Consider the following 25,978-nt stretch of genomic DNA (forward strand, 5'->3'; position numbering starts at 1 on the left):
CCTGCCCGGGGCGGGACGGGACGGGCGGAGGAGCGCGGGAGCGGCTCGGCGGGCGGGCGCGCGCCTGCGAGCCAGCGAGCCAGCCAGCCGGTGCGGCGCCGGACCCTGACGTCGGCTGGCGCGGCGGGTCTGGAGCCTGGAGCCTGGAGCCGAGCGGCCGCCCCGGCCAGTCCCTTCGGCCGTGGCCGCGGCAGCGCCAGCCCGAGCGGCGGAGCGAGCGAGGCCCGGCGGCGGCGGCGGCGGCGGATGGCGCGGCGGGGCAGCGAGGGCGGGGGCCGAGGCGCGCGCTGGGCCCCTCTCGCCGCCCAGGCCCCCGGCCACGCGGCGCCGGCCCCCGCCGCCGCCGCCGCCGCCGGCCACTCGGGGCGCCGCTGCTGCTGCGGCTGAGACTGCGGCGCCGGCCCGCGCCCGGCTCCATGAGCCGCGGCAGCCCCCCGGGGCCCCGGCTGCGGCGGTCATGGCTCGCCTCGGCGCCCCGCGCCCCGGCCCCGGCCTCCTCCTCTTCCTCCTCCGCCGGGCCGCCTGCCTGCTCTTGCTCAGCGGCCACCTGTGGGCCCCCGCGCGCGCAAGTAAGTGCCGGGATAGGGGCCCCCCCTCCTTTCGGCGGTCGGTCTTCCTCCGCAGGCCCGGGCCGGAGGGGCAGGGCCCCGCGCGCTGGCCGTGGTGCTGAGCGCTGCCGTGCCGACCTCGCCGCCGCTCCCTCCCCGGCCGACGGCGCTCCGGGCAGGCGGGCGGGCGGGGAGGGCGGCCTGGCCGGTCGGAAGGAAGCCGCGTCCGGGCGCCGGGGCCGCTTCCCTGCGGGAGCCGCGCGGGAAATCGCGGCCAAGTTCATTAGCGTAAAAGCCTGGCTCGAAGCGGGAGCCGCGGCCACCTGGCCTGCCAAGTTCTCGCCTCGCCTCGCCGCGAAGCTCTCTTGGAAGGAAGGGCGCCCCTGGGAACCCCTGGCATCCCCTCCCCTCCCCTACGCCCCCCCCGCATGCCCTGTTCAGGCCTGGGCCCCAAGGAGAAGGTTGGGAACCCCCCCCCCCCGCCCCGTTCAGCCCACCGGGTCCGCTCTGGTGGCCTGGGCTCGCTTTTTGCTTTGGGCCACTCCTGGGGGTCCCCGGCCGGCCGGGCTCCGTCCCTCCAGGCTGGGAGGGGCTCCCTGCTGCTGAGGGGGGGGGGGTCCCGAGGCACCCGGTCAGTCAAGCAGAGCATCCCGCCGCCCCCGCGCTCCCCCCCCCTCCGTGCGGGCCTGCGAGGAAATGCTCTGCCTGACCTTTGGACCTCCCGGAGTACCTCAGAGGGAGGGACATCCAGCCGGTGGTTCCCCGGGGCTGCCCGCGTCCATCTTCGGAACTGACCCCTGAGAAAAGGTGGCCTTTTCTGCTTTTTAGCTCGATTTGTGGAACTGCACCCCTCTTGCTTTGTGCCCACCGTGCCCATCTTGGGAGTTGCAGGGGTTGGGGCTGGCTAGCTAGGATGCACAGGGGCCCCCTCAAGGCAGAGGAGCCCTGAGGGGGGGCGGGTCGCTAATGGGTAGGTCCCCAGGCTAGGAGCCGTTCCCATCTCTATCTTCTTCTGAGGCAGGGCCTGGAAGGAGGGAATGATGGCCCAGGTAGGGGAGAAACAAGCCCCTTAGTCAGTCTGTGGGCTGGTCAGGGACCCCAACTCTTCGGCCAAAGTAAAAGTAAAGGAGGTGCCTGGAGGTGCCTTTGGAGAAAGAGAGGGGGGGGGGAGAAGGAAGGAACAAAAAAAAGAGAAGAGAAACAAAATGGGTTGCAGAAGTTAGAAATGATGCAGAACACGAGAATTTCATTAATGAAGTAGAATTAACATACCTGAAATCAGCAAAGCTGAAAGAGCAGCAGCTGATGGAAGGGGGTGCCCCACCAGCAACAAATCATATTGGGAGGAACAGACAATGCAGCTATTCCTGTGCAATCCAGGTGTGCAACACTCTCAGTGTTGGGAGATTATTTCCACTGGGAAGTGACCAAAGCGAAGAAGCAGAGACAAAGAGGCAATGCTGGCTGGCAGAGACCCACCCAGGATCAATCCTGGCAGGGCCTAGCTGGGTCTCCTTTTCTATCTCTCCCCTGTCCCGGGTCACCATGCAAGCTGTGGGTCCTGCTGTCCCTTTTGCTTGTGAGAAGGCCTCTCCTTGCATTTCCAAGTAATTGATTAATTTGGAAAATTATGAATTGATCTCTGGAACTCATTGGTCAAGGATTGATTTCATGCACATGAACAGAATAACCTGTGGTTCTTCCCTAGGTTTTCTGTTGTTGTTGTTCAGAGCACTGGCTTCCTTCATGTTTCCATTGTTTCATGTAATTCTATATCTGTTGTCTTTATTTTTCTGTTTTTTCGCTCTTGCATTAGTTCTCATGTTTCTTCTGTCATCTACTTCTCCTCCCCCCCTTTCCATTTTCGAGGTTTGTTGGCAACTGAAAAGAAAGAAAGAAATGAAAAATATTGAAGCAGTCATTGGTCTTTAAACAGTTTTATTTCAGAGCGAGCATTCATGGACCAACATCCCCTTCTTCAGACAGAGAAGTGCAGATGCAGGACTATGGATTTATACCTGTCCCCACAACCTCAGAAGGACATGGATAATAGACAACGGGATGGGGCTCTTGCGGGCTGTTGGCCTTCTGTCCTTAGCCTCCCCTTCCCCCCTTTCCTCCCCCCCTCTTTTGCCCACATGATGACACAGACTAACACAGCTACATTTCTGAAAATGTCAGGGGTTCTTGTAGGTCACCTGCAGTCATACCTTTGTCAGTCTGGAGAAAGTAGCATTTATATCTGTGCAAGCTGAATGTGTGAACCTATTGATCCTTTGGGGTATAAACAAGTTTGCATAGGCTCTGATCTGTCCTGTGATGGGCAAGCCCGCCTGGCCTGGAGCTCATGGCTCTGGCTGGGATCTGCCAGTTGAAGTTATGAACAGCTTGACAGTTGCATTCTTGTGTGTTAGTGGGCCCTTGTTCACCTATAGGGAAAACCATTATGGAAACCACCCTATCGACACAAAGAGAAAGAGAAAGAGAGAGGGAGAGAGAGAGAGAGAGAGAGAATATTAGGAATGCTGGCCCCTATTTATTCCTCTAGTTTGGACAGGCATTTATGAATAGAAAAAGACCAGTTCAGCCCTCTGGTTCTCTAACCTCCCTTTGAAATGCCTTCTCTTTGGCGAAGCATCTCGAAGAGTTCCAACTTTCTGATGCTGTGTGTTTCCACCGCCATCTTGGGTGTTGTGAATTGTGTCCATTTATTCTTTGAGGCTTAGCGTCGCTGGCAGGGGAGAGCGTACAGCACATTAGCAAATGAACCAGCCAAAGATGCTGCCAGGGACACTTGAGGTGTGGGATATCGGTGGGCCCAGGAGCGGCGCTGCCAGAGCCGGTTGTAGGGGCAGAGTTGCTGTCAAGGATGGTGGCAGAGTTTGGCCCTTGTCTCCATAGCTGTGCTGAAGGACCCACTGGTACGTGGGCAGTTGTTGCTGGTGGCGGCGGGGGTGGGGGGGAGGATTGCAAGCCGGCAAAGCACAAAAGAGAGGGCGGCCTGGTTGCCCAGGAGAGGTTGCAAGTCTTTGGCGATGTGTGTGTGTGTGATCTCTGCTGGGAGTGGAAGGCGGCTCTTCCCCTCGATTCCGGGCCTGCTCTGTGGCAGGTCATTTCCGGACGCCAGCCTTGCCCCCTCGGTTTCGCCCTTTTCTGCCTCCCCCTGCCACAAATCTTTGCCACCAGTCCCATTCTGATGAAGTAGCACCTGCTCCGATCTGTTGGCTGCACCCTTCCCCAAGAGCAGGCCAGGCAAGGGGTGGACGGGCGGGGTGGGGAAGCTCTCCCCGGACGGTGGCAACTCCGGCCCTGTCTCGTGCAGCAGCCCTTTCAGTCCCAGCCAGCGAGAGGTCTGTGCTGGACTGGAGAGAGGGCAGGGCGGTCCACAGACGGTCTGCCCCTTGCTTTGCCTTCCTAGGAGGCTTGATGAGAAACACCTCGGGGCTGTGGAAGGCAGTAGGGACCCAGCCAGCAGTCGGGGGGGGGGGAGGGTGGTGGCAGGAAGGGAGTAGGCAGGCAGCCCAGTGGCGGTGGGTTCCGCACACCTTCTGGGGCAGCACCAGGAGAGAGCCTCTGGGGTGGCAGACGCTGCCAGGCCCAGCCCAGCAAAAGCAATCAGCAAGAGCTGGCTGCCCTCAGCGCCGCTGCTGGAGGGTCCCGCTCCCTGCCTGGAGCGCTATGCAGTGCAGCCCAAGTAGCTTCTCATTAGCAAATTAACACTTGGCGGAAGGCAGAGCTGATCTTGGCCCGTGCCTGGCACGCTGGCAGCAGGGGTTTCTGCCAGGCACATCCTGCGAGGGGGAGGCTGCCGGCCGGCCATTGGAAACAGCCACAGCCTGTAGGCAGCCCTTGGAGCTGGGGGTGGGGGAGGCCGGAGGAGCGGGTGACTCTGCTTCCATCCGGGGGGGGGGGGGCTCCGTCCTGGCTTCCTGGACCACCTTCCCCTTGCAGTGGATCTCCAGCGGCATCTCTGTGAAACTAAGACAGAGATGCAGAGAAGGCAACCTCCCCCCCCCCCCAGTTGGTTTTATTTCCTCGCCACATTCCCAGAGGGATGGCAGGCCAAGCCGGGCAGTCTCAGCCCCTGCCAAGGCCCTCTTGAACCTGGGGTGGGGGGTAGGGTGGGGCAGTAAGAAGTAGTGCGTACAGGGAGGAACCTTTGCACCCCAGATCACCACAATTCCTATGAAGATGGGGTGGGTGGGGGTCTCTTGCACAGGTGGGATCCTGGCAGAGGGGAAATGGGAAGAGGGCCATCCGGGGCAGAAGGACCAGGGGAGGGGAGAGGGGTCCGTGGATGAATGTCTTCGAGATCACTGTCTGGCATCAAATGGGGAAAGGGAAGGAGGAGGAGGAAATGGTCTGGTGGTGTTTTTTCCTGAAGCAGTGACTGTGTCCTTCCTTCCTTCCTTCCTTCCTTCCTTCCTTCCTTCCTTCCTTCCTTCCTTCCTTCCTTCCTTCCTTCCCTCCTTCCCTCCCTCCTTCCCTTCCTTCCTCCCTCCCCCCCTCCCTCCCTCCCTTCCTTCCTTCCTTCCTCCCTCCCTCCCTTCCTTCCTCCCTCCCTCCCTCCCTCCCTCCCTTCCCTTCCTCCCTCCCTCCCTCCCTCCCTTCCTTCCTTCCTTCCTTCCTTCCTCCCTCCCTCCCTTCCCTCCCTCCCTCCCTTCCCTCCTTCCCTCCCTCCTTCCCTTCCTTCCTCCCTCCCTCCCTCCCTCCCTCCCTTCCCTTCCTCCCTCCCTCCCTCCCTCCCTCCCTCCCTCCCTCCCTTCCTTCCTTCCTTCCTTCCTCCCTCCCTCCCTCCCTCCCTTCCCTCCCTCCCTTCCCTCCTTCCCTCCCTCCTTCCCTTCCTTCCTCCCTCCCTCCCTCCCTCCCTCCCTCCCTTCCTTCCTTCCTCCCTCCCTCCCTCCCTCCCTTCCCTCCCTCCCTTCCCTCCTTCCCTCCCTCCTTCCCTTCCTTCCTCCCTCCCTCCCTCCCTTCCCTCCCTCCCTTCCCTCCTTCCCTCCCTCCTTCCCTTCCTTCCTCCCTCCCTCCCTCCCTTCCTCCCTCCCTCCCTTCCCTCCCTCCCTTCCCTCCTTCCCTTCCTTCCTCCCTCCCTCCCTCCCTCCCTCCCTTCCTTCCTCCCTCCCTCCCTCCCTCCCTCCCTCCCTCCCTCCCTCCCTCCCTCCCTTCCTTCCTTCCTTCCTCCCTCCCTCCCTCCCTCCCTCCCTCCCTTCCCTCCCTCCCTTCCCTCCTTCCCTTCCTTCCTCCGTCCCTCCCTCCCTTCCCTCCCTCCCTTCCCTCCTTCCCTCCCTCCTTCCCTTCCTTCCTCCCTCCCTCCCTTCCTTCCTTCCTCCCTCCCTCCCTCGCTCCCTTCCTTCCTTCCTCCCTCCCTTCCTTCCTTCCTTCCTCCCTTCCTTCCTGCCTTCCTTCCTTCCTTCCTGCCTTCCTTCCTTCCTTCCTTCCTTCCTTCCTTCCTCCCTCCCTCGCTCCCTTCCTTCCTCCCTCCCTCCCTCCCTTCCCTCCTTCCCTCCCTCCTTCCCTTCCTTCCTCCCTCCCTCCCTCCCTTCCCTCCCTCCCTTCCCTCCTTCCCTCCCTCCTTCCCTTCCTTCCTCCCTCCCTCCCTCCCTCCCTCCCTTCCTTCCTTCCTCCCTCCCTCCCTCCCTCCCTCCCTTCCCTCCCTCCCTTCCCTCCTTCCCTCCCTCCTTCCCTTCCTTCCTCCGTCCCTCCCTCCCTTCCCTCCCTCCCTTCCCTCCTTCCCTCCCTCCTTCCCTCCCTTCCTCCCTCCCTCCCTTCCTTCCTTCCTCCCTCCCTCCCTCGCTCCCTTCCTTCCTTCCTTCCTCCCTCCCTCCCTCCCTTCCTTCCTTCCTTCCTTCCTTCCTTCCTTCCTTCCTTCCTTCCTTCCTTCCTTCCTTCCTTCCTTCCTTCCTTCCTTCCTTCCTTCCTTCCTTCCCTCCTTCCCTCCCTCCTTCCCTTCCTTCCTCCCTCCCCCCCTCCCTCCCTCCCTTCCTTCCTTCCTTCCTCCCTCCCTCCCTTCCTTCCTCCCTCCCTCCCTCCCTCCCTCCCTTCCCTTCCTCCCTCCCTCCCTCCCTCCCTTCCTTCCTTCCTTCCTTCCTTCCTCCCTCCCTCCCTCCCTCCCTTCCCTCCCTCCCTCCCTTCCCTCCTTCCCTCCCTCCTTCCCTTCCTTCCTCCCTCCCTCCCTCCCTCCCTTCCCTTCCTCCCTCCCTCCCTCCCTCCCTCCCTTCCTTCCTTCCTTCCTTCCTCCCTCCCTCCCTCCCTCCCTTCCCTCCCTCCCTTCCCTCCTTCCCTCCCTCCTTCCCTTCCTTCCTCCCTCCCTCCCTCCCTCCCTCCCTCCCTCCCTCCCTCCCTTCCTTCCTTCCTCCCTCCCTCCCTCCCTCCCTCCCTCCCTTCCCTCCCTCCCTTCCCTCCTTCCCTCCCTCCTTCCCTTCCTTCCTCCCTCCCTCCCTCCCTTCCCTCCCTCCCTTCCCTCCTTCCCTCCCTCCTTCCCTTCCTTCCTCCCTCCCTCCCTCCCTTCCTCCCTCCCTCCCTCCCTTCCCTCCCTCCCTTCCCTCCTTCCCTCCCTCCTTCCCTTCCTTCCTCCCTCCCTCCCTCCCTCCCTCCCTCCCTTCCTTCCTCCCTCCCTCCCTCCCTCCCTCCCTCCCTCCCTCCCTTCCTTCCTTCCTCCCTCCCTCCCTCCCTCCCTCCCTTCACTCCCTCCCTTCCCTCCTTCCCTCCCTCCTTCCCTTCCTTCCTCCGTCCCTCCCTCCCTTCCCTCCCTCCCTTCCCTCCTTCCCTCCCTCCTTCCCTTCCTTCCTCCCTCCCTCCCTTCCTTCCTTCCTCCCTCCCTCCCTCCCTCGCTCCCTTCCTTCCTTCCTCCCTCCCTTCCTTCCTTCCTCCCTTCCTTCCTGCCTTCCTTCCTTCCTTCCTGCCTTCCTTCCTTCCTTCCTTCCTTCCTCCCTCCCTCGCTCCCTTCCTTCCTCCCTCCCTCCCTCCCTTCCCTCCTTCCCTCCCTCCTTCCCTTCCTTCCTCCCTCCCTCCCTCCCTTCCCTCCCTCCCTTCCCTCCTTCCCTCCCTCCTTCCCTTCCTTCCTCCCTCCCTCCCTCCCTCCCTCCCTCCCTTCCTTCCTTCCTCCCTCCCTCCCTCCCTCCCTCCCTTCCCTCCCTCCCTTCCCTCCTTCCCTCCCTCCTTCCCTTCCTTCCTTCCTCCGTCCCTCCCTCCCTTCCCTCCCTCCCTTCCCTCCTTCCCTCCCTCCTTCCCTTCCTTCCTCCCTCCCTCCCTTCCTTCCTTCCTCCCTCCCTCCCTCGCTCCCTTCCTTCCTTCCTTCCTCCCTTCCTTCCTGCCTTCCTTCCTTCCTTCCTTCCTTCCTTCCTTCCTTCCTCCCTCCCTCGCTCCCTTCCTTCCTCCCTCCCTCCCTCCCTTCCTTCCTTCCTTCCTTCCTTCCTTCCTCCCTCCCTTCCTCCCTTCCTCCCTCCCTTCCTCCCTCCCTCCCTCCCTCCCTCCCTTCCCTCCTTCCCTCCCTCGCTCCCTTCCTTCCTTCCTTCCTTCCTTCCTTCCTTCCTTCCTTCCTTCCTTCCTTCCTTCCTTCCTTCCTTCCTTCCTTCCTTCCTTCCTTCCTCCCTTCCCTCCTTCCCTCCCTCCCTTCCTCCCTCCCTCCCTCCCTCCCTTCCTTCCTCCCTTCCTCCCTCCCTCCCTCCCTCCCTCCCTCCCTCCCTTCCCTCCCTCCCTTCCCTCCTTCCCTCCCTCCTTCCCTTCCTTCCTTCCTCCCTCCCTCGCTCCCTTCCTTCCTCCCTCCCTCCCTCCCTTCCTTCCTTCCTTCCTTCCTTCCTTCCTTCCTTCCTTCCTTCCTTCCTTCCTTCCTTCCTTCCTTCCTTCCTTCCTTCCTTCCTTCCTCCCTTCCTTCCTGCCTTCCTTCCTTCCTTCCTTCCTTCCTCCCTCCCTCGCTCCCTTCCTTCCTCCCTCCCTCCCTCCCTTCCTTCCTTCCTTCCTTCCTTCCTTCCTTCCTTCCTTCCTTCCTTCCTTCCTTCCTTCCTTCCTTCCTTCCTTCCTTCCTTCCAGATCGTCCTCCATCCCCTGTCAATGTGACTGTCACCCAGCTGAAGGCCAACTCCGCCACCGTCTCCTGGGATGTTCCCGAGGGAGACGTCATCATTGGCTATGCTATCTCCCAGCAGGTATGCTTGAGGGGAGGGCAGAGGATGCTGGGGGGAGGGGGGAACCTCAGAAACTCAGGCCTGGCGGCTCTCCGCCCCCCCATGCCCCCAGGGATGCTGCCCACCCCACCCACCCCTGGTGACCGCCCCTCCCCCCTCTGGCAGCGGCAAGACGGGCAGATGCAGCGCTTCATCCGGGAGGTGAACACCACGAACCGGGCCTGCGTGCTCTGGGACTTGGCGGAGGACGCCGACTACGTCATCCAGGTGCAGAGCATCGGCCTCCATGGGGAGAGCCAGGCCAGCAAGCGGGTCCACTTCCGGACCCTCAAGCAGAGCGACCGCCTCCCCTCCAACAGCTCCAGCCAGGGTGAGCCGAGAGGGCCCCGTCCTGTCCCGCCCGTCAGCCCTTCTCCTGGGGGGGGGCCCTTTGTCCCAACAGCCCTTGGAGATCTGGTGAAGTGGCCCGCCATGGGATGGCCGGTGTGTGTGTGTGTGTGTGTGTGTAAGAGAGAGAGAAAGAGATGCACTCCAGGTGGGGGGGGGCTATCCTAATGTTCCAAACTGCCCCCCCACCCCTTGGAGGCAGGACCGATTCCCTCTGGAGCCATGGGGGGGGAGGGCAGGGAGGGAGATTCCTCCCTGGCCCTGTGGGTGGGTGGGAAGGGCAGCCAGGTTCCCCCCCCCCCAGTGAAACTCCTGCGCCCTCTGTCTCAGCAGGAGACATCACCATGGAGGGTCTGGATAAGGAGCGGCAGCTGCAGACGGGGGAGATTGTCATCATTGTGGCCGTCCTCCTCATGTGGGCAGGTGAGTCCCTCTCAGTTGGAAGGCTGATGGCGGTGGTGGGGGGGCTTTCCCCATCCCTGCTTCCCCCCCCCCCACAATCAGATGTGACTTTCCTCTATAAAACTAACCAGTCCTGCACTATTCAGCCCCAGCCTGGGGGTTCCCATGGCTTTATTCAACACCCTTCCCTCCGATAACGAAGCTCTGGGGGCCCTCAAAGGCGAGCCTGTTTCGCAGGGGAGAACGCTGCCTGCTTCTGCCAAAGCCCAGAGGCCGGGGACCTGCAAGGAGGTGGGGAGGGAGAAGAGCTTGGGGGGGGTGCAGTGGGGCCACAAAGAGCACAGCAGGGCAGTGCGGGGGGGGGGGGGAGACAGGGATTTTCAGCTTCTTCCTGCATGGAAGAAGAAGGAAAAACTCAAAAACAGGCATTTTCTCTCATTTTCAGAGTCTGTTGTGGCTTTATGAGAGACAGCCTCTGAAATACATTAGATTCAGGAAGGATCCAAAAAAAGAGGTCCCTTCAGATTTACGCATTCAGAAGACCAAAAGGTCTGGGGAAGGGTGACGATGGGATCTTCTCTTTCTCGTCCTGGGCTGTCTCCTGCTGAGGAGGCTGACCAGGGCGTCTGCTGATGGAAACTGCCCAAGGACCTTTCTCGTTTCTCAAGCACGCTAGGTGGTTGCGCTGCCTGCTCTTGCAGTAGCCAGATCGTCGTCTGCTTCTTTAACCCTGAGTTTTTGGCGAGATCATTTTGAGGGCTCTGCAGGGCTTCGCTGGGTCCAGCGTCAGGGAGCCAAACGAGGGAAGCCCAAAGGGAAGCACATGGAAGATTTGGGCCCCTCTGTCTGCAGGCTCTGTGCTGCATGCGTGCGGGGAGACGAGGCCGGCCCTCTCTCCCACCCAGTGGCAGGGAAGCAAGCAGGGGCCAAAGGGGCTTGGGGTCCAAGAGGTTCAGGAAGGCTGCTCCTTGCCCCCCCCCGCTCCCAGCCCCAGGGAGTGGCAGTCCCTTGAGGTTGGGGAGAAGGAGCCCCCCTCCCTGCCCCACCTCTGCCACTCTCTCAGCACCATCCAGGGAGGCCAGCGCGGGGGGGGGGGGGGATGCGACTCTCCTGAGCTAGAGGAGCCTGGCTTTGGGGACGGGAAGGTGAGAGGGGGCACCACCTGGTGGGGCGTCAGAGCATGATGAGGAGTGTGCTGAGGGTTGCGGAGGGAGGAAGGGGTACCATGACTGCTGGCACTAACCCTGTTCTCCCTCCCCTCCCACTGGGCCGGGCCCTCTCCAGCCGTGATCGCCCTCTTCTGCAAGCAGTACGACATCATCAAGGACAGCGACTCTACCAACAACACCAAGGAGAAAGCCAAGCCCTCTTCTGGACCCAGCACCCCCGAGCGGCCCCCGCCAGCAGGGGGGCTGCTGCGCAGCAAGGTCAGTCTGGCCCAAGGAGGGAGGGGGGAAACGAACTGCTCCTGCGGGGGGGCCTGCCCCCTCCCTCTCCAGGGATGCCGGGCTGACCCCAGCCCAGACAGAGGGCTCCGGACCCCGCCGTTCTGGATCGGTGGGCCAGAGTGGGGAAGCTCTCCTGGAGGGGGGCAGGCAGGAGCTCCAGACTGCTGTGGGCTGTGTGTGTCAGAGGAGCAACGTTGTCAAGCAGGAGAGAGACATGGATGCTGCCGCATGCTATGCCAGTGGGGGTAGGGCTTCAGCATCACACACACAAATACACACTGAGCCCCCATCCCACTTCCCAAAATCTTGCCCAAAGAAGTTCTGAGATGATTGAAGAATAGTGGCTGAGGGACAACAGAAGAGCAGAGGCGGCGGCAGCAGCAGCAGCAGCAGGAGCACCGGACAAGCCCTGGACCAGCTTTTGTGGTGTGCTCTTCACCAGGGCTGCGCGGGGCTGCTCAGAAGGGGGCCCTGCCGGAGGGTGTCGGTCAGGAGAAGGGGACGGGACAGCCCAGAACAGCCACCCCTTGTTTCCACAGCAGTCGGCCGGGATCCCGGGTGGGAAGGGCAAAAGTCTGTGAGGATAGCGGTTACACCGCCTTCCCCGAATTGCCCCAGTCCCTTCAAAGGCTGGCCGGCCGGCCAGCTCTCCAGCTGTCCAACACTGTGTCTGCTTTGGCACTCCGACCGTTCGGCTTCACTGGGCGACCCCCATAGAGAAGAAGGCCTGAGAATTAAGACCGAGAGCTTGTTTTCCTCTTTCTTCTCCACAGAGGGTCCCAGAAGAAGACCTCTCTCTCTCTCCTCTGCCTTCTTGTCCAGCCCTTGGCCTAAAGGGTGCCTAAAGGAGACCTGCTTTTCCCTTGGGAGGTAGCGCTCAGGTCCCCCCCCCCAAGTGGATCCGTCCGCAGGGAGGCCGTGTCTTGGCTCCTCCCTTGTGCCCAGGGCTCCTTTCTCACGCTTCCTTGCCTGACAACCTCTCCTCTCGTCTCCTCTCCTCCACCACAGAAGAAGTCACCGTCTGTGAACATCATTGAGGTGTAGCTGCTCCCCCTGGCCAGGAAGGGACCTCCTGGGAGCCTCGCTGCTGTTGATGCTCCTCCTCCTCCTCCTCCTCCTGCAGTGGGGCCCTCCTTATTTGCATGCAGAGAAGACCCCCTTCCTCCCTTGAGGGAAGGGCCTGCAGGGAGCCGGCCCCCTCCACCAGACAGAGACAAGGTGCATGCCGAAGCTGGTCCCGAAACCCCCTTGCCCTGCAGCAGCAGCAGCAGCAGCAGAAGGAGAAGCAGAAGCAGAAGAAGAAGATGATGATGATTATAGAAGGGCCAGGATGGGACTGATCGGCTTGCAACACCAACCGGGAGAAAAAGCGTGTGTCTCTGCGGGCTGCTGAGGTGCAGGGCCGAGGAAGGACAAAGACAGCCACCCAAGAACGGCTTAAGGTGCCCTCGCTTGCCAGGAGTGTGGGAAGCAGGACGGAGCAGGGCCCGCCATGGCCCCTGTTAGGGAGTGTATGTGTGGGGTTGACCCCACTGGTTGGCCCTCTGCCTCTGAGCCCCAGCCCTCCAAGGGGGGCCATGGGGGGGTGAGGGGAGGATACCCAGCAGCAGGTGGAAGATCGGAGGCTTCTCCCCCCCCCCGCCCCGCCCCGGGAGGGCCCACCTGCACGCAGCCACTGTGGGTAGATAGAAAGACCTCAAGGCTCCCGGCCTGCCGAGGGACCCAGTTCTTTGAAGAAGCAGGAAACTGAGCCAGCCAAGAGGTCTGGCCTGAACCCCTCTCCATTCCGGGCATCCCTCTCTGGCCACGGCTGCTTTCTGGGGGAGGGGGGTTGCAGTGTAGGAGAAAGAATTGGCTGCTGTGGGCCCCAAGGAAATGGAGCGGCTCCCCCTCCGTCCCGCCCCCGCCCCCTCACCACCACCACCACCACCACCTCCCCTCTTGGCTCCTTCTCCCCTGGCTTCGTCCCCAACCGCCACCTGCTCCGTGCCGAGAACGCAGGGTTCCTGCTGGCCTCTCTTTCGTGCCAAGAGCTCCGGGGTGCCAAAAGCCTTTCCAGTCACCGCTGCTGCTCCAGCCAGAGCACTCCAGCGGCTGCCCCTCCTCTTCCTCCTCTTCCTCCACAGGCTGCCAAAGCAGCTGCAACCCGACAGGCAGGGGCACCTTTTCTACCCAAAAAAGTAAGGCCAGTAATATGGCTGTCAGAGATCAACCGCCACCTTGTCTCCTGCCAGATATGTCCCTGGGTAGTGGTGCCACCAGCCCTGATGCCACCAGCGCCACCAGCACCCACCTGCCGTCTTCCGTGAATCCTGCTCTTCCAGGCAGCGGTCTTGGCCGAGGGTCACTTTTGCACAGGAGGAGAGAAATGGCTGGCCGACCGAAGCCAACAGGCTGTGAGAGCAAAGGGGCCTTTTTGCTCTTGCTGGGACATTGGGGAGGGGGGGTTGAGGCTGTGTCCCTCCCAACAAAAGGACCGAAGGAGCCCTCATGAAGCCAAATGGGACAGAAGAAGAGGATGGGCCTCCCGATGGAAGCTCCCGGGTGTTCTAGCTTCCTGGCTAGGAAGAAAGAGGGGGACCTCCTGGGTGGGCCTCTCAGAGGACCTTGGGAAGACGTTCATCAAGACGCCCCCGGGACCAATCCTGACACCCTTGCTGCTCCTTGCCTCCTCTGTTTTCTTCTCCTTAGAGACCCTTGCAGAGGAAAACAGTCTGGCAGCCCCTAAACGACTTTTCAGGGACAACAACCTGCTTCAGGTGCACCAAGTGCAAGGTTCAAAACACGGCTTTAGATGCGAGCGGTCATGGTGATGGAGCAGGTTGGAAGGGGCCCTGGGAAAGGACCGTGCTGTGGACAAGCGGAGGGCAGGGGCACCTCTGTCTCCAGGCGATCGCAAAAAAGGGGCAGCTCGGGGACACGCAGCTTGGCTGGGCTGCCGATTCCGAGGAAGGGTTGATCCATTCGTCGTCTTGTAGTTTCTTCAGCTACAGCCGCAGGCTTGGTCTTAATGTCTGCGTGTGGGGAGGTTATACATCAAACTGTAGGGAAAGGTAAGATTGTTACTGAGAGGGTGGCTCAGCCCTTCATTCATGGACCGGAGATGGGCCGCTCATGCCACACCAAACACAAAAGAGGCTCCACGCAATCCACGCCAAAACAATCCACGCAAAAGAGGCTCTCTCCTGAGCCATTCGTGGGCCTTTGGTGATGGCCAAAAGACAGCTTCTAAAACCATGAATGATTGGTGTCTACAAATACATAATACTGTAACCTAGTTGTGCGGCATCGAATCCATTCTGACTTACGGCAACCCTTTTCAGAGCCTCCTAAGTAGAGAATATTTGGAAGTGGCTTTGTGTTCCCTCCTTCTGCCCCCCCCCCCCCGAGACCACTGTGCAACTGGCCCAAGGCCACCCAGGCTGGCTCTTCTCCCCGGAGAAGCACGGTGGAGGAATCAAACTCCCAACCTCCACAGCCAGGTGCTTAACTCACTGAGCTATCCAGCCAAGCTGTGTTTACAAAACAGGAGTACGCTACTGTTTTCTGTTTCATTCCTCTTGCCCCTTTTGGGTGCTCTTTTGCCCTTCGTCTCTCAATCACCTGATAGTTGCTCAGGCTTATAAGATCGTGGGTGTGTGTGGGTGTGTGTGTGTCAGCAGCCAAAATCCGGAACACACAAGAGCGGAGTGAGGGGAGGGAGCAGGAGACTTGAATCTGCAAAAGATCTAGAACCTGGTCAGGAGTGTTCTTTGCCTCAGTTCCTCCTTGTGGGGCGACTGCATGCTGAGCGCTGGCACTCTCCACCCAGACGGCTACCTGACTGCCTGCCTAGCCACTGTGTCCCCGTTTTCGATGCCTTTCAGTTTTTGCACTCATTTCTTGATTGGAGTGTGTGTGTCTTTTTCATTTTTCTGGATTATTTTTGCTGCTGCCACATAGTCTGCCTGTGCTAATGTGCCTTCTTGGGATTATCTTTTGGCTTGTTTCCCCAATTTCTCTGGGGATGCCCCCTCCTCATTTCCTTTCTTTCATTATGTTTGTTGCTGCCTGGCCTGCCTGCTAAGACACCAAAAACAGAAGCTATCCAGCTATAGGAAAGAGAGAAAAATAACCCATATTCGAGTAGTTTTGATTGGGAGGGATCTTTAAGGGCGTTTGTTGGCTTTATTTGCTTGCTTTTCTTGGTTTTGGAGAGAGGAGCTGTGTATGTGTGTGCACACATACGTGTGTGCACCCATGCATAGATGCATGTGATTTTGCTATTTTTGTTGTTATTTTATAGAGGTGCTTTTGCTGCCTGATCAGTTTTTAAAATGTTATTTTACAATGTATTTATTCAGTTAAAAGTGCATATTTTGGCGAGGGAAAGTTGGAATTGTTTAGTTTGTGTCTATAGGGGAGTGTGGTCTGGGGGTGAACATTGTGACTGTGCGAGTATGTCACCGGGCTGCATGGGAAGTGGTGTATTTTTCTCTTGTTTGTAGAGCTGTGTTGCTATTTGTTCCTTTGGTGAGCGGATGTATCCGCGTGCCGGCCGTTCTGTGTCTGCAAATAAGTCTGTTTCCTTGACTTTTTCCCCCCTATTGTACAACCCAGGCCCAGAGGGCTGTGCTGGGTGGAGGGCTCTGCATACTGTCATTTTCTCTTTTTAAATTTTTGGGTACTTTATGGCCTTTTGAATTTCTTGGCAGGTAAGATAAGTATTTTTCCCTTTGTTTATATTTATTTTTACTTTTGTTGTTATATGCATAGAACATAGTTGGGAGGGGCGGTGTCTGCATAGATAGGTCTAGTGACGCTTTTCCATTCTCATATACTGTTGCCTGCTTTTTCAGTAGAATGATTCTCTGTTGCCTTGCCTCTGCATTTTTCTAGTCGTTTTTAAAGATTCTTTAGGGCTTTGCCAGTGCCAACCCCCCCCCCCCAAACCCAGCAACACAAATGGGGGAACATGAATCGGAAACTGGAAAGAATATTTCCCTCTAGTATAAAATGAAAGACTGATAAATGAAAAGTATAAAAATTAAAGAGGTATCCGCTCCCAAAAGAACCCAAAATGAAAGAAGTATGATCATTTTTGCTATAATAAAATAATTATATTTTTTGCCATGCATATCCCTATATGACTGGAATTTTTAAATGTATCCGAAATCAGCGGTCTCCTTGTCTACACCAACGTTGGGATCAAAGACAGAGTGTGCTGGGATGTTTTAAGCATTGTAACACCGGCTTCTGCGTATCTATTTCCGATGCCAGATTTCTGTTGGTTTCTTTCTTTGGTTGGTCTCTCACCAGCCCTGGGAAGAAGGTAGAGCAGCCCTGTCATCCCAGAGTGGCACCTGTCACCTTAGAAGAGGAACGTGTGAAAGAGCCCCTTCTGCTGGAGGTGGAATTGCTGGCATCTGTCACAGGCCCCACCCTCATAGATCGTAGGCCTGTAACACTGTGGACCAAGAATGGGTCCCAAGGATCACAGAGTCCAACCTCCTACCAGTGCAGGAGACCCACAGCTTAAGCATCCCTGGCAAGGGTTCCTTCTCACCTCTGTTGAAAGGAAAGTCCACCACCTCCATGGTGCTCTGCCCCATTTTTATTTTTGTACAGCAGATTACTGTCAGGAAATTCAGAATGGATTCTAGTAAACGAAATCAGCTACTTGGGATTCTACCCTCTGGAGCTGCAGAAAACAATCTTGCTCCATCCTCTCATATGACAGCCAGTCAAACATTTTAAGATGGAGATCATTGTCACCTTTCAATCTTCTCTTCTCCAAGCTAAGCATACCAAATTCCCTCAGCTGTTCCTCCTGGGGCTTGTTTTCCAGACCTTTTAATATCCTGGGCATCGCCTGAAAGCAGCGTGTCAATAGTCTTCTTAATCTGGGGTGCCTGGAGCTGGACACAGAAGTCCAGGAGAAGAAGTCTGACAAAAGCAAAATAGAGCAAAAATATTGTTGCTTCCTTTGATCTGGACACAGCGCCTCTGTTGGTGCAACAGAGTAATTTTTTTCCTGCCAAGCCTGCTGTGGCATACCCTGAATGTGGGCATCTGATTTGTCTTGTCCTACAGGATAACTCCACTTTCCCCCATGCCACAATCCTTTAATTTGCTCCGGTCATTTTGAGTTTGGGTTCGGTTTTCTCCAACATTAGCTGTGCCTCCAGGTTTGGTGACGGGGATCCTACCTGCGCAGCCTCACGCAACCTGTTTGTAGTCTGTTGAACCATGCTGGGCCCAGGCCAGAACCTCACGGACCACTTCACTCCGTGGAAACAAGGTTCTTGGAGTGAGCAGTCCTTGGTGGCAGCTGCAAATCCACCTCGCAGAACCTGCTCTAGCCCACGTCTTACCCACCAGGCCACAAGAATATTATTAAATTGGGGGGGGGGGGGAGTGGTAGAATGCTTCACTGAAGTCAAGCTGCAGGATGTCCCTAGTATATCTCTGATGTGAAAACGTCAAAGTGTCAAAAGTAGATAGAATAGCAAGGATAAGTTATATCCCATGGCAGAAGACAGAAGATTGTAACAGAAAAAAAGGAGTCCAAGATCCGTGGGAGGTACAGTATTTAAAAATAAATGCTCAAGGCACAACTTTAGTAGCATGTCCAGCTTGGGAAACAGCAGTTTAAGAAGGATGCCAACAAACTGGAGCAACTCAGTTATTTTATGATAATATTGGTCTGATATAACATGTTTTTTTAAAAGAAGCCCATGCAGTTTCTTAGTGATCAAAACATCTAAGCACTCATAGACACTCTCTTTAATTTTTAGTAAAAGAATTTTTCCATGGATCAAAGTTAAGCTGACCCATCAGAACTTGCTTGGGTCTTCTTTTTTTGAAGAAGGAAATCACATTTGCTCACTTTTCAGGGACCTCAAGATGTTTTCCAATAATTCTCAGACATTGTAGACAAACGCTCAGAGATTGCATCCACCAGCTTGCCCTGGGCAATTTGATTTAAGCCAGGTGTTCCTGTACCACCTCTTCACTTATCCTGGCCAGTATCGCTTATCAAACCCAGCATCTTTATCTACCTGTGCTAGATTGAGGACCCCTGTTTTCCTTTCAAAAGAACCTAGAAGCCAACCACAGCTTTGAAGACAGCATAGGCCTTCAAGCTTGAAAAACAACAGCAACAACAACAACCCACCCCTCCTGAACTCCCTTGTCTTTGAGCATCTCTGATGAATCCAGGATGTCCTTAAACTTCATTCCAAGAGGTCCGGAAGGCCTGTGGTGGCTGCCCTCCACTCTTCCGGTTCCTCAGCAGAGTAAATCCAGCCCTTCCTTTTTCCACTTGGTGAATTTGTTCTTCCCTGTTGGTAAGGGATCAACTTCTCATTCCTTCCACTTTCTGGAAGATGTAATTGTCAGCGAGTCAAGTGAACTATTTGCTGGACCTTCTGTTCTTGGCAAAAATCGACTTGGGACAGATACCAAGGTAGTAGACATCTCCTGTTACTACCTTTGAGTAAGAGGAAAGCCATCTGAGGGCAAGGGAACCTTCAAGCGTGCTGTTTGGTTTGGATGGAGGCCTTTAGAACTGAAGTCACTTTTGTTTCTCTCTCCATTCATTTTTATCCAAATTCTCTCAACCTACTCTCCCCCCCGCCCCAAACCCATGGATCTCCATGCAGAGGAACATATCCTTTACAGATAATACTATTCCTTCTCTCTTCCTGTTTAGTTTATTATTTTCAAGTAAGTTGTACCCTTCAATAACTACAGTTTTGTCTCAGCAGGCTTCATTAAGATCCCTTATATCATACTTGGTCTCCTGTGTTTCAAGTTCGAGGTCTTGTTTTTTTCCTACTCTTGGTGCAGATGGAGAAAAGCCATGCGTCAATGCCGTGTAGGCACGGTTGGCATCTGGCTTCATTGCAGGATTGTGCTACCCGTCTCTGAAACTATGCAGTGCTGCCTGTTGTGTATCAAGACAAGAATCTTCAAGGTTTGGGGGTTGCATGTAGACAAGCATTCAGAGCCCAGGAGGGGGTAGCGTTAGGGTTACAAATAGGCTGTGTTTTGCTAGTTACATCCACGAATGTGACTATTTCATGTATATTGGCAGATGCTGACATTTTGAGAGCTTGAATCTAAATACTGTATATATTTTTGGGGTGTTTTGGATGGAAGTTCGAAGCATGTAGGGATAGTGCAGCAGCAATGAATGGGCTTTAAACACAGGACAGTAGCCCTTCTGCCAAAAGCCTCTTGGCACAGTGGTTAAAGTGCAGTACTGCAGCCAAAATTCTGCTCACAATGCAGGTTCAATCCCAGGTAGCTGGCTTGAGGTTTACTCAGCCTTCTTTCTGAGACTGGTAAATTGAGTAGCCTGTATAATTGAATTGTAAACTGTCCAGAAAGTGCTTAAAGCACTATGGGGCAGTTTATAAGAAGCACGCTTTGCTTTGCCATTGCACAGAGATGTACAGAAAGCGAAGCTGTGGTATTGACTCATCTAGGTTAAGGAGGATCAGGGGCTGAAAGTCTTTTAAGGATTGGTGGGGCTTCTCAAGCAATTCCTGGTGGGATAATAAAGGTTTTAAAAGACAATGAACAAACTAAAGGACGAGGATCCAATTAACGCTTTCTTGAAAGCAGAGCCCCCCCCCCCTCAAAAGGCAAGCGACAGCCCAACAGCCTGACCGAATGATGGATCATTGCCTGCCTGACCCCGTTACAACCTCTTGGAAGTTTCCTGCCACCGTGAACTGTGCACTTGGTGTCACCCTCTGGGGTGACCCTTTCACCCTGTAGTCTCTAACCCTTAACCTTTTGTATCTAACTACACAGCTTGAATATTTACTCCATGAGCCAGAATGATTGGATTGCAATTAGAGAAAGATTTAGGTTGAAATAAACCAGTGAAGCTTTAAGGTGCCGCACCTCTGTGCTTTATAAAAACAAAACACTAAAACGGCCTAACATGGGATCTCTGAAAAATAATACCGCCGCCTGTCTGCCACCCACAGCCCACAATCCCCATTGCACATGGGGCTGGGACCCAAGATTGGCTGAGGGCCCTCCAGGCTGCAGCGAGTCCTGCCTTCCCCACGGTCCCCCTGGTTGCTCCCCTTTAAGGCCAAACCAGGAAGCACCCCCCATGTGGTCTCCCTTCCTCTTCCCTCCCCAGAGCTACAGAAGAGGCGTGTGCGTATTTGGGGGGGGGGGGGAGAGAGACAACTGTCAAGGAAAGCACCCTCCTCCTTCCCTCAGGTGCCCAGGCCAGGTGCTGCTGTCTTCCTCTGCAGAATCACCCTCGGCAGGCACAGGGGTCTGTGGGGGCAGGACAGGGACTTGCCCACGCCATGCCAGCCCGGGGTGGGCTGCAACATGTGGAGCACCTCAGAAGCCCCCTCCCCAACGTCACAGGGATAGAACAAGAAGAAAGGCGGTGAAAGAGGCCATGGGATTCTAGGACTCCAGCAGTGGACCCCACCCCACCCCCCCAACCTGTGGGAAGAAATGGAAGCAGCTCCATCTCCCTTGGTGGGCCCCCCATCTCTCCCCACCCCCCGCATCCCCTGTCCCTCTGAGGAAAGCCATGCAGGTACAACAGTAGAAACAGTTTATTTCTCTTTAGAAAAAGACATCATGAAAAACTAGTCTTTTGCTACAAAGCTGTGAGTTGGCAGTGATGAGCAGCTGGGACTGAGAAGGTGTGGGGGGGAGGCTGCCTTCCCACCAGCGCCCCCAAGGGGGGGGCAAGGGCAGAGGATGGTGGGGGCTTTGTGCCCAGGCAGCTCCGCAAAATGCAGCAGGTCAGAGGCGTGCCTGGATGTGCGACTCTTCTTCTGCCCCATGCCCCACTGCCTCCGGGATCGAAGGAAGCCTGACTCTGTGGCTGGGCAGAGCTGGCCCGGGCCCCGCAGAGCCCCAACGCCCAGCCAGGGCCCTGCCCCCGATGCCCGCTGCACCCCCTTGGGCCGGCCCGAGGTGGACGAGGGCAACGTTCATGTGGCTCTTCGGGTAGGGACGGGGGCCTGCAGCTTGTCGGGAAAGGACACAGGGTGGGGCTTGTGGTCTTTTCGGGACTGCGGGCGAGGAGGAAGAGGAGGAGGAGGAAGAGGGGCTGGAGATGAATAGCCACGAGGAAGGACAGTGAAACCACGGCAAAGTCTCAGAAGAGGGCTCCTGGAGGCAGGCAGCTGCTGGGGGGACTGCAGCCCCAGGCCCCCACCGAGCGGAAGTGTGTGACTGGGGAGCTCCCAAAGGCAAGCCCCCCCATACCTGAAACACATACGGGGGGGGGGGATGAGCAACGTCACTAAGGGAGGGAAGGGGAAAGGAGCCCAGCCAAGCCCTCAGGAACGTGACTCCAATGCCGTCAGAAAGAAGGTCCGAGCCCACCCCTCAAGGCAGGGAAAGATTCAAGCCCCACCTGCGTGGGTGGGTGGGTGGGGGTGTTTCCCTGTGGTCGCTTATTACCTGTGCTCGTGTGGCCCCCCTCGTCTGTGAAGCTTGGAGCAGAGAACAGAAACAGATGAGAGTAGCAAGGGCACCCAGGGAGCACCCCCCCCCATTGTCCCCACCTCAAGCCGCCAGCCACGCAGCCACCGGTGGGGGGGGCAGACGCATACCGCCACTGTGCCCACCTCCCCACCTCAGGAAACCCTCAAGGGGATGGTGGGAAACCTCCCTCCCCCATCCTCAAGGGCAGGGCTGAGCCCGGCTTCCGGACACCTACCCAGCCAAGGTCTCTGGGGTGAGATCAGCGTCGTCTTCCTCCTCTTCCTCCTCCTCCTCCTCCTGGACCAGAGAAAGCCATGTGGCTGCAGGGCCCTCCAGAGTCCCAGCGACCCTCACCCACCTACCCACGCCAGCCCCACAGCTGGACGGCTGGATGGAGCGGCACCTCTGGCCCCACCGGCCACCCCAGCAGGAGGAGGAGGAGGTGGTGGGAGGAAGCCACCCCAGCCCCAGCCTACCTCAAAGTCTGTCTTGAAGGGGGGGCTGCCTACCGGCGATGGGACAGGGGGGCAGGTGCTTTCCATGGGGCACCGCGGACTTTGAGGCTGCCTGCCTTTAGCCTTCTCCTGCCCCTCCCCTTCCTCCTCCACTCCTCGGGAGCCTGTGGAGGGGAACAGAGGCCCTGAGGCATGATGCACCTTATCACCCCCTCCCCTTATCATGCAGTCAACCCTCCAAGCAGGTGAGGAACACCTTTACTCACTGGGGAGAATTTCCCTGCCTCTAAGAGGCCAAGTGTGTGTCTCGTTTCTCCCCCCCCCGCCCCCGCCGCCACCTCTCTCTGGAAAGGAAGGGCCATCTGCCCTTTGGCGGCACCGCTCTCCCCTTCCAGACTGGCAAGGCGCAGAGAGGAGGGTCTGCCCGCCCTCCTTCGGCACACATGGTACCCCCAACCCTCCCCCTCCCCCCCAATCTGTACCTGCCTGGGCTGCCTCCCAGAGATCAAGGGCCACGTGGAAGGCCTGAGCCACTGTGAGCGTCACTGCCTGAGCCTGCGAGAGGAGGAGGAGAAGAGAGGAGGAGGAGGAGGAGGCCAGGCCAGGCCAGGCCAGGCCAGGAGGTGGCAACGGGCAAACCCCCCCTCCACCCACCCCACCTCTCATATAGCACCAGTCCAAGGAACCCGGAGGGGGAACGGCAGGAGGACCCACCCGTGGCTGAAGCCCAGGCCCCTGCACTGGCCACACAGGCGGGCAGCACAAAGCCCCACCCACCCCACCCACCCCTCAGAGCGGGCCCCTCCTGCGGACGGGGCACTGAGCTGGTCCCGGGACCCGGCCCTCCTCCCTCCCCTTTGCCCCCAAGCAAGAGGTGGGCACTTACAACCTTCTTCTTGGGGGACAGAAATGCGTGGCACTCCAGGGCTCCGCTCTGGGGGTTCTGCGCCACGTAGGCAAAGACTTTGTTCTGAAGCTTGTCCGTGGTACAATAGGAGATCCTGCCAGAGGTGGGAGAGACGCTCAGCATTTCCTCTGCTCGCTGCTGAGCTGTGCCTCCCGGGGGCTCTCTCTCTCTCTGTGTGCGTGTGTGTGTGTGCCTGTGTGTGTTTGCATGCACACACAGACATGCAAAGAAAAGAGGCAGCACGTGCCAAATCCAGAGGGAGCTCAGCGCACGTGCCACGAAGACAGAATGAGGGCAGGGAAAAGCAGGGCCTAAGAAAGGGGAACGGGCCAGGATACAGAAAAGGGCCAAACGCCAGGCGAGAAGGAGGTGCCACGGGGCCCCTTCTGCAACCACCCAGCAGTCAAAGGAGTACCAAAAGACCTAAACCCCCTACCATACAACCCCCGACCCCCCCCCCCAGCAAATGAACCAGGAGATGGAAGGTTTTTCCTCTGAAGGGGAGGAGGGGGCCTCTCCGCTGAGCCCAGGCCTGCGTTTCATTTGCTCAAGCAGGCTGCCCGCCCAGCGGCTCCTTCCAGCCCCACCTTCCCCCTGTAGGGACCCCCCATGCAGGGAGAGGTGACCCCCGCACCTCAACCCCCCTCCCACCCTGCTGAGGGTGTCATTTTCCCCCCACCCGTCCCCACCGGTAGATGGAGATGCAGGCAATGGTGTCCTGGGTCTCGGCGTCTTGCAGGGAGAGGCCGCGCGGCGAGACGGTCAGGATCACCTTCTGGAACTTCTTGTTCCCCACCCGGGCCTGGAGCGTGTGAGAGGAAATTTTTTTGGGGGGGCGGGAAAGGGCGAATGAGAGGGCAGGGAGGGGTCCCTCAGAGGGGTCCCCTTCCAAGGCGACAGAAAGAGAGCGGAGGCTGCAAGAGGCAGGACTGGGGTGGGGGTGGCATTTCTCTCCTCCTCAGCTGAGCTGTGGGGTGAATGAAGGGGGGGCAGCAAAGCTTAGCCAGTGTGTGCATGCCTGTGACCCATTTTGCCCCCACCTCACCCACCCTCCCTCCTGCCTTAACGGAGGGGGGGGCCCTACTCTGTCCCTGCCTCAGCTTCACCGGTGGCCCGGCTGTCCTGCCCACCCGCCCGCCCTTGCTTTCTGCCCCCCCAACTGCCAAGGCCCCCCCCACTGGCTCTGTCTGGAGGCTCCCCGGCCTCACCCCCACGAGGGGCCACCAGGTCCTGGGATAACGTGGCCTTCTCAGCGGGGACTCCCAGGAGCTTGGGGGACCCTCAGGGATGGGGGGGGCTCCGGGGGGAGGGTGCACGGCCCCTGCCCTTCCCAAGAGCCCGTTGCTGCTCTCCATCCCACAGGCGGCTTCTCTTGGGGGGGGGGAACAAAAACGCCCCAAGGGCCAAGATGGGAACTGGGTCTCTGGAGGCCAGGTGTGTGTTTGTGTGTGGGGGGGCTGTCCTGCTTCCACCCCCTCTCTCCCCTGCCTGGGGGCCCACCAACCTCAGGCAGGGAGGGGCAAGGGGCCACCGCCCGTGGTGTGTGTGTGTTTGGGGGGGGGCCCGCCTCCCCCTGCCCCTCCCCCTCCCCCCCCGCCCCTCCCCCCTTCCTTACCGTGGCGAGGATGCGGTGGATGGCGGCGGCGGCCATCTCCTCCCCCTTGGGCTTCTCCACCAGCGTCATGCCCAAGTACTTGAGGGCGAAGCTCATGCCCTCCAGGAGGGGCTCCCGCATCTCCGCCCAGCTCTCGGGCACCGCTGCCGGGGAAGGGGAAGGGGAAGGGGAAGGGAGGCCTTTTGGGATCGGGATCCGGAGGCGGGTCCGTCCCAGGGAGGCAGCCAGGGCCCCACCGGGGCAACCCCCGCCCTTCTGACCCCCCCCCCGGGCCCGGCGCCCCCCCCCTCACCCCCCAACCGCCAGCCTCCCACTCCCCGTCCCGGCGCAAGGCCCGCCCCCCACCCCAGCCCCCCGAGAGCCCCCTCCTCGCCCCGCGGCCGAAGGGAGGCCGGCGTCCCGCGTCTCCTAGCAACGGCCCCTCCCCTCCCCTCCCCCTCCCCCCCCGTCCGGTCACACTCACGCTGCCGGGGGCGGCGCAGGCGGGAGACGCCCAGGCGGTGGCGGGCGAGGCTCGGGCTCCGGAGCACGGCTCGTCCCGCGGCGCGCAAAGCCTCCATGCCCGGAACCCGGCGGAGGGAGCGGGAGGGGGAGCGGGAGCGGGAGGGGAGGCGCCTCCCGCCGAGGGAGAGGCCGGGGGGCGGGGCTTAGCGCCTCCGCGGGGCGGGTCGGGCCCGGAGCGGGGAAGGGAGGCGCATGCGCCGCGCACCTCGGCCCTCCCCCCCCGTGCAGAGAGAGAGAGAGAGAGAGAGAGGGAGAGAGAGCAGGCGGGCCCCCCCCCGCCCGCCCGCCCGCGCCGGTCCCAGCTGGGAAGGAGTCGCGGGGAAGCGCCTGCGGGAACGGGACGTCGCCCGGCTCCGGATTCTCCTCCCGCCCCTTGAAGGAGGTGCGGGCTCGCCGCCGGCGCCCCCCCCAGAAGAAAAGAAGAAGCGGGGAGGGGGCCATCCAAAGAGACGACAGCTTCCCCCCCCTCGAACCCCGCTGGACCGATTTACTGCACTTAAAAAGCATTTTTATCCCGCCTTTCACCTTAAAAAGGACCCAAGGCGGCTTATATCCTTAACAAGGCAATATAATTAAAAATTACAGCAAGTTCGCTAATACTTAGAAAGATGTAATGCAAATGTTAGATGAAAAATGGCAAATAAAATCAATACCAGAAACATACTGAAAAGCAACAGTTCAACCATCCATTAAAAAAACCCACTCAAGCAGCCAGTCTTAGTTAATTTCTAGTATAAATGAAGGCACCTAATTCGTTTTAATGTTTTTAATCAATAAATCTGTTTAGTATGGTGTGCTTTAAAAATGTTGTGAACCTACACAATTCATTTTTCACTCCCTTCCTTGTTCTCCTTGAGAAGGAGATACTGTATGTCGTTCAAAGACGGTATTTAAAAGCGGAAGCAAGTCAGTAAAGGCATATTTTAAAAGAATCCAGCAGAGGCCACTCGGAGGAACGGGAAGCGAAAGCAACCCCACGAAAGAACGCGTCCAGGAGCATCCAGGTGAACCCTGGCCCCCTCAGACCGCTCGCCATCAAAGAAAAGCTTGCCTGGAGGCAAAAAGGTCTCTGCCCGGTTGCGGAAGGGCAGCCAAGGCGGGGCCCGGACGGGGCCCCAGTGGCAGGGA

General features: G+C 58.6%; 2 protein-coding genes across 9 annotated transcripts; one reads left to right on the plus strand and one right to left on the minus strand.

The window, feature by feature from the left end:
• Positions 1 to 356: 356 nt before the first annotated feature.
• FNDC4 (fibronectin type III domain containing 4) lies at positions 357 to 16,024 on the plus strand. 3 transcript variants are annotated; one of them, XM_072985379.2, is made up of 7 exons: positions 357 to 569; positions 8,577 to 8,692; positions 8,837 to 9,041; positions 9,392 to 9,481; positions 10,745 to 10,887; positions 11,682 to 11,778; positions 11,917 to 16,024. In XM_072985379.2, exons 1-6 carry the CDS (start codon positions 458 to 460, stop codon positions 11,751 to 11,753), a joined length of 738 nt encoding a protein of 245 aa, XP_072841480.1. In that variant the 5' UTR covers positions 357 to 457; the 3' UTR covers positions 11,754 to 11,778; positions 11,917 to 16,024. The 3 variants fall into 3 exon arrangements, with proteins under 3 accessions (XP_072841480.1, XP_072841484.1, XP_072841487.1); XM_072985386.2 differs by lacking the exon at positions 357 to 569 and adding an exon at positions 598 to 1,928 and having other exon boundaries at positions 9,389 to 9,481; XM_072985383.2 differs by lacking the exon at positions 11,682 to 11,778 and having other exon boundaries at positions 363 to 569.
• LOC110086981 (low density lipoprotein receptor adapter protein 1) lies at positions 15,550 to 24,969 on the minus strand. 6 transcript variants are annotated; one of them, XM_078380996.1, is made up of 9 exons: positions 24,810 to 24,969; positions 24,347 to 24,489; positions 23,421 to 23,533; positions 22,711 to 22,825; positions 22,307 to 22,379; positions 21,846 to 21,988; positions 21,605 to 21,663; positions 21,346 to 21,377; positions 20,892 to 21,147 (listed from the first exon to the last, which is right to left on the minus strand). In XM_078380996.1, the coding sequence occupies exons 1-9, from the start codon at positions 24,904 to 24,906 to the stop codon at positions 21,038 to 21,040; spliced, it is 885 nt and encodes a 294-aa protein (XP_078237122.1). In that variant the 5' UTR covers positions 24,907 to 24,969; the 3' UTR covers positions 20,892 to 21,037. The 6 variants fall into 6 exon arrangements, with proteins under 6 accessions (XP_078237114.1, XP_072841453.2, XP_078237107.1 ...); XM_072985357.2 differs by having other exon boundaries at positions 21,605 to 21,666; XM_078380988.1 differs by lacking the exons at positions 20,892 to 21,147; positions 21,346 to 21,377 and adding an exon at positions 15,550 to 16,833.
• Positions 24,970 to 25,978: the final 1,009 nt, after the last annotated feature.

Source organism: Pogona vitticeps, chromosome 1 (assembly GCF_051106095.1).
Source record: "Pogona vitticeps strain Pit_001003342236 chromosome 1, PviZW2.1, whole genome shotgun sequence".
Taxonomy (NCBI): Eukaryota; Metazoa; Chordata; class Lepidosauria; order Squamata; family Agamidae; genus Pogona; species Pogona vitticeps.

What these genes read in the sequence shown, in the direction of transcription:
- FNDC4 (XM_072985379.2), top strand. Translation starts at nt 458, where the DNA reads ATGGCTCGCCTCGGCGCCCCGCGCCCCGGCCCCGGCCTCCTCCTCTTC. An exon ending in GTGGGCCCCCGCGCGCGCAA is followed by an intron (nt 570 to 8,576) that starts GTAAGTGCCGGG and finishes CCTTCCTTCCAG; the next exon opens with ATCGTCCTCCATCCCCTGTC. An exon ending in CTCCAACAGCTCCAGCCAGG is followed by an intron (nt 9,042 to 9,391) that starts GTGAGCCGAGAG and finishes CTGTCTCAGCAG; the next exon opens with GAGACATCACCATGGAGGGT.
- LOC110086981 (XM_072985344.2), bottom strand. Translation starts at nt 24,906, where the DNA reads ATGGAGGCTTTGCGCGCCGCGGGACGAGCCGTGCTCCGGAGCCCGAGC. An exon ending in TCCACCGCATCCTCGCCACG is followed by an intron (nt 23,534 to 24,346) that starts GTAAGGAAGGGG and finishes CACACGCTCCAG; the next exon opens with GCCCGGGTGGGGAACAAGAA. An exon ending in ACCCCAGAGACCTTGGCTGG is followed by an intron (nt 21,148 to 21,604) that starts GTAGGTGTCCGG and finishes TATGTGTTTCAG; the next exon opens with GTATGGGGGGGCTTGCCTTT.